This window comes from Porites lutea, chromosome 4, assembly GCF_958299795.1.
Source record: "Porites lutea chromosome 4, jaPorLute2.1, whole genome shotgun sequence".
Classification (NCBI taxonomy): domain Eukaryota; kingdom Metazoa; phylum Cnidaria; class Anthozoa; order Scleractinia; family Poritidae; genus Porites; species Porites lutea.
The window spans coordinates 6,805,445-6,817,855 of NC_133204.1; the positions used below are offsets into that span (position 1 = coordinate 6,805,445).

At 40.0% G+C, this 12,411-nt stretch overlaps 3 protein-coding genes across 3 annotated transcripts; 1 reads left to right on the forward strand and 2 right to left on the reverse strand.

Annotated features, from left to right (window-relative positions):
• Positions 1-3,224: 3,224 nt before the first annotated feature.
• LOC140934093 (bombesin receptor subtype-3-like) lies at positions 3,225-4,536 on the forward strand. Its single transcript, XM_073383778.1, has one exon. It carries the CDS (start codon positions 3,415-3,417, stop codon positions 4,534-4,536), a length of 1,122 nt encoding a protein of 373 aa, XP_073239879.1. The 5' UTR covers positions 3,225-3,414.
• Positions 4,537-7,535: 2,999 nt separating this feature from the next.
• On the reverse strand, positions 7,536-8,849 carry LOC140934094 (uncharacterized). Its single transcript, XM_073383779.1, has one exon. The coding sequence runs from the start codon at positions 8,847-8,849 to the stop codon at positions 7,536-7,538; it is 1,314 nt and encodes a 437-aa protein (XP_073239880.1).
• Positions 8,850-8,981: 132 nt separating this feature from the next.
• LOC140934095 (uncharacterized) lies at positions 8,982-10,208 on the reverse strand. Its single transcript, XM_073383780.1, has one exon. The coding sequence runs from the start codon at positions 10,206-10,208 to the stop codon at positions 8,982-8,984; it is 1,227 nt and encodes a 408-aa protein (XP_073239881.1).
• Positions 10,209-12,411: the final 2,203 nt, after the last annotated feature.

The window sequence follows — 12,411 nt, forward strand, 5'->3', positions numbered from 1 at the left end:
AAGAAAACTGATGCAAAGCACTCAGTGCTCTCAAAAGCTAGTGTCAAGTTTCGCTGTGGTGCAGGAGAGAGCGATTTTTCCAAGAACGTCTCAATGGGGTTAATGGTCGTTATCACCCTCTGCACCTACGCAAGTGCGCACCAGAAAAATGCTAAACGTTCATAGCCCCGTCATGAAAACAAAACGAAACAAAACGAAAGAAATATCATACAGAAGTCAAAGGGTGCCTCTGGCTAACTCGTGGATTGTTAATTTGTTAGAATTAACTAGCAATAGTCTACTGGTATTAGTCTGTTCAAAACATGGGTCATATAGTACAAAATCTCTCTCACAAGGCTACATTGCAGGGCTTAGTTTGCCGGTTTACGTTGGACATATTTTACGATAAAAACATATGAGAAGAAGCTTGGACTTTTCTGGGTATTCCATCATTCCAGGGAACATATGTGACAGTGGGTGCCTATATGCGGCTAGTGCCTACTTGGAGAGAACTATTGTTTACTCACTTTAGCATTGAGTTTCCTGTCTTAAAACATTGGCTCAATTCTGTCCCAAGTAATTAAGCATAGTACTAATTTGAAACATTCGAAGTCGACATGACGACAACTTACCGTCCTATGAAGCCTACAAAATCATAACCTCGAAAGCTCTGGGCACAATGCACGCTCAGCACTTCTTTATCGCGGGGACGTTCGGGAACGATCGATCTACGACAATTGTCGTTTCGATATCGGGCGCTCTCGTACGAGGCGACTAATTCCGAAAGTGTCTACCCCTTAGTGACACATTTGCATATCGCGGGGCCGACAATAACTCCGGCGCTCCTAACGCTACAAGTAATCCACGAATTAAAAATACGCCATCGTTAAAATATGCATAATCGCTGCAAGTTAAGTAAGATCGTTAATTTCTTTCAAATTTTACTCTCTTAGTGCCGAAGACACCGTTTTGGCAAATTTCGGTTTTTACAGACAGAGACTCCGCCCGTTACAGGTGGATTGAATGTTGATGCTGATTTAAACCAGGTGGGGTAAAGCGGCGAAGGACAGTTAAGGTGATGTTACAACTGGGACGATTCGCAACGACGATTTTTAGCGCAACACAGCGTTGCAATGCTGGAACAAAGTTGTAACCATTCGAAACAATGTCGCAACAATGTTGCAACGCTGTGTTGCGCTAAAAATCGTCATCGTGAATCGTCTCGTGTCACATCACCTTTAAGGCCAAAGGGGTAAGACATAAGCGGAACTTAAATCCAATTTAAGAAATCGAGTTTTCGGACACGAATCAAAGAGGGACAACTTGCCGATTTTCATAAAATGCAATCGCCTCCATAAAATAACTAGAAATGTGCGCTGCCTTGGAAAGAAACGAATTTTAGGCACATTTCGATTCCAGCCATTTTAAATTTTCCAAATTTTGAATTTTTTAAAGGTAGACACGCACTTTTGAATGAATTACCCCATAAATACCCCTTGAGCAATGTTTTTAAGCGTTCATCCTTAACTACTTGCTGTAACTTAGCGAGTAGCAATCGATATTTTTTGTTCGGGCTGGAGAGCTTACCCAGATTATCAATCAATCAACTGCCAGGTGGACAAGGTATCTTTTTCGACAGTTGTTCAGTGGAAACTGATTTAATTCGGAGAGGGCATGTTAGACCGCGAAATTAAAATAGCTACTTCAGTTTTAGGAAAATCCGCAACAGTAGTGTTCCCAGAAAATTTTCAAAGCGTAACCTATAGTAAGCTTGTGTAACTGCAGAGACTACGAGAAAAGGGTATCATTAATGATTTACTAAACCCTCCAGCAAGTAACAAAGAGAAAAATAATTAAATTAGCATTTTGCACCAAAAAAAGCATAAATTGAGGCCAGTTTTTCCACAAGAAGTGAAATAACTATTTGATTATTCAAGAGGGTCTGGATGGGGTTAAATGACAACCGATGACAAATAGCCAAAATTTTAACTGACAACTGACAAATCACCCAAAATTTAACCGACGACTGACATTTGCCTTGGGTTTTACTGACAAATGACAAAGGACCTGATTGTCATTTATCTTCTGCAAGACCCTTTTTGAGGCCTTTCAATAGCATTGTTTCACTCTTTTTGTAAGACACTGTGATAAAATGTGCGTTTATCGTGGTTTTTATGGGTAATTTTAGCAGCAGGACGCTTTAAAAGTGTCATATTTTGTTCATATGGTTTACTGTAAGTCCCATGCGTGTCATGTACCATCTAGCCTGCGAACCGCAGACGTATTTCCGGAGAGATGCGACGACCGGAAATACGTCTTCGGTTCGCAGGTTTATGTACCATCATATCCGTTGTAAATGACTAATGATCTCAAATTTACGCCCCCTCTCAGAACGCGCCAGCAAACAGGATGGCTGCTAAAGAGGCGAGATAATTCAGATAGGGTCTTTCTTGGTCTTTCTTACGATCTACGTCCTTAAGCGGTATAAATTTTGCCTTTTTAAAAAAAATGGTTGGAAAAGTTGGACTCTGGCCGGGTTAAAACGTTTGTGTGGAGGAGAGTGGCACAAGACTATAAGAAATTGAGGGCCACTTGAAATGCTTTCGATAGCAAAAACTGATAAAACTTAACACACCATTGCACCCGAGTTTTCGAATTTAAAATGTTTAGTTTACATTATTTGCGCTTTTTAAAGGCACTGAGTGATGATAGTGCGCATGTGTGAGCCGTGACAGTAGCTGATTGTTTTTAAACCAATCGGAAGCGAATTAGATGCATGCAAGGAAATTTTTTAAGTAATTCAAAATTCGTAGTTCGAGAGGCGGGAGACTTCCGGACGTTTTTGTTGGGTTTTATATATCACCATAATTCATGTTTATCCTCAATGACTTCGAATTTTCTCGACTATGTTTGCGCAAAAATACAAAAGATGGTGTTTAAAACTTCCAAAATAGACCAAATAGCTCTTGAATACTGATATAATAGCTTTCTCGGGCGTCTCAGGGTCGGTCGATGGAAGAGGAAAGGTTCGCCAGACCAGAAATCAAGACGCCGCACATGCGCAGAAGCGTGTCACGGTCCCTTTGAGCTAAATTTCGATTAAAAAAATAAACAAATGCATGTAAGTTTCATAGTTAATAATTAATGTTCATTTAACTGACAACTGACAAATGGCCAAATTTTTTTACAACTGAAAACTGACATTTGTACCCCCCCCCCCCCCCCAGACCCTCATTCAAGCGTATTTTTCATCAAAACCAGAATATATAATCATTTTTTGTGCCTGATTTCAGAGACCATTGGTAGGAAGGTCGTTCTTGAGTGTGTAACTAATCCACGTTTTGCGTTTTTTAGGTATTTAGCGTATATAGATTTCAAAACGAAAACGACAACCACATTGGGAAGGCCAGTTCCTGCATGAATGAAGATTAAACAATGGATGTACTCAACAATGAAACGAACAAAAGAGAGAACTCGACATCACATGTACAGCTTTCTGCAATTCGCGTTATTGGAATATCTCTTCTGCTTTTCATTTCACTCGTTGGAATATTAGCAAACGGCGTGATATTTCATAAACTATTAAGCCGTAACAACCTGAGAGTCTGTGAATATCTTATCCTCAACTTGGCCATAACAGACATGGCAACTTGTGCTGTAAGCATTCCATTTGACTTGGCCGAGCGTTTCGTTGGAGGCTTTCCATTTGGTGAGATTCTTTGTTTCCTGGTTTATCCATTACAAACCGTTCTCATGGCTGTTTCTGTTATCACGTTGCTTTCCATGAGCCTGGAACGTCGGCGAATCGTCATGAAAACGATGCGTCCAAGGATTCTACCAAGAACAATAAAAATTGCAATTTGTGTTTCATGGATAGCTCCGACATTGATTACCATACCATACGCTTTTGTACTGAAACTTGACGGAGCACAGTGCATGGAGAAGTGGTCTGAGAAATGGCATGTCAAAGTCTTCACACTGACAAATTTTACCATATTTTTTGTGATTCCAATTACTGTTATCGCAACGTCGTATTTTCTGGCAGAGAGAAAACTCCAGATGGAGCTACAAAAACTCGACGATATGATTGAGGGTAATGAGCGATCGCGATCGAATTACATAAAAAAGCGAACTATTCAGAAACTGCAAGTCACAAAGATCTTTATCACAGCTGTAGTGGCTTTTTTCATCTGCATGCTACCCACACACCTGGTATGGATTTGGCACGATTTCGCTCAAGGGAAAAATTACAAATATTTTACAGATATCTTGATCTTTGCCAACATTTTGATGTACTCAAACAGCGCATTAAATCCCTTCATATTCAAGAGTGTCCGAGGCAGATTAATCACTCGATGGGTTGCCTGTTGCTGTAAGGCCGTCACTGAGAACGGATCTTCCACTTGGTTGTCTCGATTGTGTGTTGACCTACCACAGGACACCAACCTTGACATGGAAAGAGAAGGAGCAATTAGAACACGACAGTCTTATGTGACAGACTCACATGTAGTGTATAGCTGCGACGTTGGTAATCTTCTTTATGAAACAAACGTTTGAATATTGATTTTGTCTGCAGTCTCGACCTCCTAGTCCCTGTACGGGACTAGCAACAAATCGGGACCCGGTGACCGAAAGCCTCAAGAAACAATGCACATGAGTCGTGACGCGGAGTTATAATCAGGAAGTGTATAGTATTTATACTGAAGAAAGACGTCCTGCCTTAATTTAACCGTGAAAACTACTTAAAGGAAAATAAGCATGAATTCAGGGAGCGAAGTAGATACGATTCGCTATGAAATTGACCGGAAAAAGGAAAAAAGCATTTATCTTTTAAGGAAGCTTAAGGAGTAGTCAGCAATTCTCCACCAAGCTTCAAATATTTCGTTAAAATACAAGTTCTCTTGTTGATTCTTAAATACCTCGATTTTCAAAGTAGTGATGATTTACTGAGGTAGGAGCAGATGGCCCAAGTTACAGTAAACACCCGCTAATAAGAGAAGAACCTACATTTTTTGAGGTGAAATAGGTTCTTAATTTCTATGAAGGAGATATAGTTGTTTCATTTACTACCGAAAAATAAAAGAAATTTGTATTGAAGGTCCATGAAGATAATTACAGTCTGTACTTTGTATAAATCTTTTTTCGTTGTAGGAATTACAGAAATACTTCTATTTATAATTAGTACAGTTTGGTGCGGTATCTTTTTTTGTAATATCAAATGGCAGCCTCGAGGTCAAACTTCTTGGTTAAAATGCTTATCTCAACAACCTGTAACCCCCATATAAGAACCTGCTTGATTTTGCTTGGCTACTGAATTGATATTGAATAGGTTTTCCTGCCTGCAGGTTCTTTAAACTTGTCCAGTTTTTTATTAGCGGATGTTTCATTACTTTACCGCCGGAGAGAGTGGAAGAAAAGACAGGCCTTGAAAACGAGTTTTCTAAAACTTCCAGAATGCTTCGGAAATTTGTTATTAGCTTATTCGAACAAAAAAATGGTCTCCAGTAGTTCAGTGTAGCTACCGTAAAATGAAAATGGCTTCTTTTCCAATCCAGCCTAACTGACTGTAGCACAACTATGAGACAAACGTGCTCACATCTGTTAGCAAGATTTGAAATGAAATATGATTTAAACTGAACACCAATAATTATTAATTATTATTTGTTCAAACAATGATTTGACGGAGAAATTCTTCTCGTTTTTCTTGCTTTTATATATAGTCACTATGTATAACCTGCGATATGGCTTGATATTTCCGAGAACACGTTCATAAGAGGTAAATAGAGAGGGTATGATCGCAGGCGAAATAATGTAACATGAAAATTTTTGTTTTACCCATTAAGTACCAGGTTAGACTGCAAACAGTCCGTATTTTTGCGTATTCAAGTACGCGCGAGCAGTCAAAAAAAAAGTCTGGAGCGAGGATATAAACGGGCAGCGAGAGACTCTTCGGCTACGCAAATTCGATTTTGAGGAAAAAAGAGGAAGAGTTTTGCAGTCTGGCACTGGGTGAAAAAGTCGTTAAGTCCCTGAGATAGCACATAGAGCTCTTTAATCATCCCTGTCACGTCTTTGTAATCACCATTTTTTATGACTTTGTTAACTCTAGGATTAGAAATGCATCGGTTAAGCTCAAAAGAGAATGATCTTGATTTAATCAAAAGAAGGCTGATTCTTCCGTTGAAAAGAAGTACGTAGGCGCGTGGGAAGTTATTCAAATTGAGCGATTGACATTGGAACTTATAGGAGGAAGGAAGATCCTAGAAGATGAGAAAAACATAATGTGGTTTAAATAGAGACATTTCGGTACGGGGGTGTGGGCTTCCCACGTAAGCCAGGTCCTGTAATCCTTTATAAAATCGATGAATTCTTTGCCTTGTTCCACTTTCCAACCTATTTCTTGTTGTTGCTGGTTCTTTTCTCCGCATTTTAGCGGGAAGGTGGCGAACTTCAAATTTGGCATCGTTCTTTTGGCTGTCTCGCTTGGTTTGATTCGTGGAAGTTTTTTCCCATTCAGGTGTCTATCGATTGCAAGCCGCTATCCACTGTGTCTCGGTTAAGGTTAGGTCTTGTGTACGATAACAACGTCATAAAAACTCTAGCCGGGCCCCTGTTGTCCAACGACAACTTAATCATAGCATGAATTGGAAAAGGAAAAGTATCCCGGCCCGCAAGTAGCAATCGAGGCGGGTAGTTAGATTATGCTACTCAAAAGATGGAAGAGGTGGAAAGGACTTTCACAGACGAGGGAAGGGAAGTTTCAATTTTTTGAAATGTAATGTTCCAGTCGATTAGTTTAAGGCAGGGGCACATTAACGAAGTAATGACGATCAAAGTCCTCGAAAATTATCTAGAAAGTGGTCCAGAAAGGAAGCTATTAGGTGTCACTTTTGATGAGGCATCTGAAGTTTACTGACCACTTAGATGAACTATCTAAAAGAATATCTAGGAAAATAGGGGTCCTGATGAGACCGAAAATTTAATACCAACATTAGCAAAGCTAAGAATTTACAAATCTTTTATTCTGCTTCAAATAACTTATTGTCAGACGGTCTGGCACTTTTGTAGAAAATCTGATAGCCGGAAGATTAAGAGACTCCAAGAGAGAGCGCTTCAGTATTGTAACCAAATGTTGTATATATAATCAGTTCTCTGTAGCTTTTATTCTTCACTCCATTAAAGCATATTTCTTCACGTGTTCATATTTTAGAATTCTGTACTCTGTTCTACACTTAAAGGATTCATCGACATCAATTCACGTAAAAATTCGATGATCTACACTCAATCTACACACTTGATCAGCTCCACGACTCCGAACGACTACACAGTTCTAAGACTCTCACGCAAAGCTCAGTTTTCAGATCACGTGACGAGTTTTCCCGCCACAATGACGCAATAATTTCTAACACACTCCCCGCCTTGATTGACACAGGTCAATCAACAACGAAACGAATAAAATAACAAATGAAAGAAAAAGAGTTTGCTGTTCTTTGACTTAATGTTAATGTTCACTACCATGTTCCTCTTCAGCATTTCCCACGAAGGTAATAGGGAAATCAGTGTTTCTGTTCTCCATTGTGCATAACTTGTTTAAGGCACTTGAGGATCACCAATCTCGTAAAGCAATGTTCTCTAGGCAGAAGCACAGGAAATTTGGTTTCATAGGGTAACGACGACAGACCTATTCTTCCTTGACATCTGACTACACCTTCACTGTCCTGATAAAGTCCCAGAGTCGACTTCATTTGCTGGTACTTGTCACTGTTCAGGATACCCTTTTGAACGTGTTTAATCCACTTCTTCTCAGCTTGCTTGTAAACTTGCAAGGATTCTTCTTGGTCAGTTGATCCGTCCCTTCTTCTTTTCAATTTTTTGACAAATAGCAACACAAGTGAAGTAACCCTTATGAGCTTCGTAAGGGAACTGTAGGATTCAGGATTGATGATACTCTCCAGATTTGCTTCTTGTTTTTCGGTACAAGTGTTCAATAAGCTGGAGACTGTAGGTTTGGCTGATTTCAGTTCGCAGAACTCTTCCTTGGCTTGTACATTTACAGGCTGGACTGGCCAGTAGGCACTTTCCTTAGACAGGAATTCTGGACCATGTAACCACAAACTACTTTCTTTGAGTGCAGTGGCCTTAATTCCTCTTGATGCAATGTCAGCCGGGTTTTCTGACGTAGGACAGTACCTCCATTGCTCAGGCGGTGCATTTCGTCTGATTTCGCTCACGCGATTCTCCACAAATTGCTTGTATTCCTTATCAGTGTTCCTAATCCACCACAAAGAAATCATAGAATCCGTCCAATTGACTACGTCATCAACTCTCACAATGTTTTCTAAAGCTTGACTCACACTCTTCACCAATCTTGACGCAGTAAGGTTAGACAACAGTTCTAGACGCGGTATGGTTTGCTTATCCAACGGAGCTACTCGGGTTTTTGACGCCACAATCTCACATTCTACTCTTGACTCATATTCTACTCTCATGTAAACAACGGCTCCGTACGCCTTTTCCGACGCATCTGCAAAACAATGAAGTTGGAGCGATTTAACTTCATTCCCACCGAGACCTTCAACATAACACCTTTTAAAACTCACTCTTCCAGCTAGTGTTAGGTCAGACAAAGTTGACGACCACTCTTGGTGGAGTTCGGTATCCACTAACTCGTCCCAGTCCCTTTGTGCCTTGCACAGTTTTTGAAACATAATCTTGAAGGGTAGAATAACTGGAGATATTAACCCCAAGGGATCAAAGAATCTCGTAGCAGTACTGAGAATCAGTCTTCTTGTAGCTGGCTGAACGTCCACACCCTCTAATATCTTAGTCAAGTCATAGATCAGTTCATCTTGGTTGGGGTTCCAAAGCATTCCCAAGACCTTCTGCTCTTTCTCAGTACCTTGCTTAAAAACTGACTTTGAGAAGCTCTCATCTTCCTCTTGAACGCATTCTTTACTGTTTATGGCAAAGTCTCCACTGAAGGCTGAATCTTGTTTCAGTGATTACAAAAGACTTGCTGAGTTGCTGTTCCACTTCCTCAAATTGAACCCTCCTGATTTGAGACAGAGTTTTATCTCCTTTGACAAAGAAAAGGCATTGTTCACATCATTGGCCCCAGAAACGAAGTCATCTACATACAAAGACTTCAAAAGCTCAAGTGCAAATGCATTGTTATTCAGCATACATGTATTAACATGGTGTCTGATGGTAGCATTGAGAATGAAGGGGCTAGCATTCACTCCAAATACAACTCTTGTAAAGCGAAGTAAGTTAATCTCAGGTGATTCCTTATCGACATCATCTACCCATAGAAAGCGTAAAAAGTCTCTGTGTTCTGGATCAATCTCAATATTCAAAAATGCTTTCTCAATATCAGCAGTTACAGCAACTTCATGAACTCTAAATCTCAGCAAAATGTCCAGTAGAAGAGGATTTAATGAAGGTCCGGCATGCAGACAGTCATTTAAGCTTGGTCCAAATACCTTGGATGAGGCATCGTATACAACTCTAACTTTTGTTGTATCTCTGTCAAGTCTCACAACTCCCCTGTGTGGGAGGTAGTGCACATTTCCAGGTTCTACGACTTGATCTTGCTGCACTTCTTCAACTATTCCATTTTCTAATTGCTCCTTAATCACTTGATCATATTGTTCCAGTATTTCTGGTTGGGTCTTAAGCTTCTTAATCACAGTTGCCAACCTTCGTGATGCATTTGTATAATTATCTGACAGCATAGGGTGATTATCCTTGAATGGTAGCTTGACTTGGTATCTTTCACCAGTGAATTTTATCTCATTAGAAAACTTGTCATGAACTGAAGTTTCATTGTCCCTTATGCCTAAGGTTTCCAAGTCCCAAAATTTCTGCAAATCATCTTGCACATGGCTGATGTCAGCTGACTCAATTTTCAAAACATGTGTAGCACTTAGGTTAACTGTGCATGACTCTGTCAAAGCTGGAACTGCAGCTGGTCCTGACAGTACCCATCCCAACTTGGTCTCAAGAGCTACGGGTCCAGAAGGATCTCCCCTGATTATTCCTCCAGTAAAGAAAGACCAGTAGTGATCTGCTCCTATTAGTAAGTCAACACTAACTGTTCCATTAACAGCTCCACATGCAAGCTGTAGCCCTTGAAGGTATGGATAGCATTCTACTGCACTTTGAATTTCTTGGTTCGATACTGGACTGCATATTACTGGTACAACGTAAGCAGTGACGTACACACTCATTGCATCTATTGTTCTGATGCACAATTGCACAATGTCAAATTCCTTTTACAGCTGCTGAATTGTCACCAAATGTTTTGATTAGCAAGGTTTCCTTACCAACAGTAGGTGATTTTAACTGCTCACGTGTCTTACTGGTTATATAAGATCTCTGGCTACAAGAGTCAAAAATGACTTGAGTATACATTCCAGTTTCCTGGTTATCTGGTCTAGAAACAAAGGCTTGGGCAGTTTGCAACAGTATAGAGTTATTATTGCTGCCAACATGCATTGTTGATGTTCCAACATCTCTGGATCTCTCCTGGGAAGTTTCAGATCTACTAAGTGATGCTAATTCAGCTCCTGAACTACTAGGTTGGACAGGCTTCTTAGGGTTTTCACAGATAGTCACATGATGTCTAGCTCCACAATTAAAACATTTAGCCTTTGACTGACAACCTGGTGTAATATGCCCTGCTTTCAAGCAAACAAAACACCTGCCACTTCGTCTCAGTATAGTTCTTCTAGCCTTTGGTTCAGTAATGGTACTACAGGTGATGGACTTGTGATTTTTCTTGCAAAAGACACATTGAGAGTACACTCTTCACTGCCCGCATAAAGTGCAGATGAGGAAAGGGGCTGTTTGAATCTTCCCTTATGCTGGTCAAATCTAGAGTTAGAATTGGTTGGACTACTTGTTTTCACTGCATTACACCTTTCTCTTGCCTCCAACTCAGATTTCAGTGCATTTAACAGGACATCAAGGTCCCAAGTTTCTTTACTGCCAAACTTGCGACTGATGATTAATCTCAACTCAGAGGGAATTTTCTCCATTAAAACTGGAACTAATAAATTTCCAAAGGACTCTGATTCGACGCCTAGTGCCTTCAAACTTCGAATGTTTATCTCAATCTTGTCATACAAATCACGGAGTTTCTTCGTTTCATGCACTGAACTGACTATTGGCAATTTCACCAAAGCGTCCATGTGGTTAGAAATCAACAGCTGTGGTTTACCAAATCTATCTCTAAGTATATCAATGGCAGTTTCGTAATTATCTTCAGTGAGAGGCAACCCAGTAATTGCAGATTCGGCTGCGCCTGTCACACAACTCTTCAAATAGGTGAATTTTTGGATTCTTGAGATGTCAGTGTTACTGTTAACCGCAGATTCGAAAGTGTCCCAGAAACTCTGCCATTCCTCGTAGTTGCCTGAAAATGACTTTAATTCTAGTTTAGGTAGCTTCACTTTCGCGCCCTCATTGCTTTTGACATTGTTATTAATTTGACTGAAGCTTGATAAAGTTCCCACGTGTGCGCATCCTCTAAACTCAAGTCAATTCTAGCCAAAATACGGTAAACTTTTGCACAAAACTCACCGCAATCCTCGACTTCTTTCTCAATGTCTCTCCCCTTACTATTTTCCAGAATTGTTTCGTCCATCTTTTGGATAGTTTCTAGCCTGTCATTGAGGGTGAATTTCAGTCCCATAAGTTTTTCCCTCGATGAATCTTCCACGTGATCGGCAGTTTGCTCGACTAAAATCCTCGTCGCACCTTCCATCGTTTTCTCCACAAAAGCTCTGTGGGCATTTCTAATTCTCTTTGCTTTTTCGTTGTCCATTCTTTTCTTCTTGTACTGTAATCCTGTTCTTGACGATTAAGTGATTAAACTTGTTTCGCCGATCCGGCGACTGCGAAGGACCATGTAACCAAATGTTGTATATATAATCAGTTCTCTGTAGCTTTTATTCTTCACTCCATTAAAGCATATTTCTTCACATGTTCATATTTTAGAATTCTGTACTCTGTTCTACACTTAAAGGATTCATCGACATCAATTCACGTAAAAATTCGATGATCTACACTCAATCTACACACTTGATCAGCTCCACGACTCCGAACGACTACACAGTTCTAAGACTCTCACGCAAAGCTCAGTTTTCAGATCACGTGACGAGTTTTCCCGCCACAATGACGCAATAATTTCTAACAAGTATATATATTGTGATAAAAGTAGTGCATACGATGAACGTCTTGTAAAGGCTAAACTCCCCTCACTGCTAAACAGAAGGCTGCACGAGATAATATATAATAATATTGTACAAAGTCAAGTATAAATTACGCCCTAGATAAATTTTCGATGTTTTCAATTTAAGCAACCGAAGTTATAACCTGAGAAATTCAGACATTTTCAGTATGATTCCAAGAATAAATACCACCACCTAT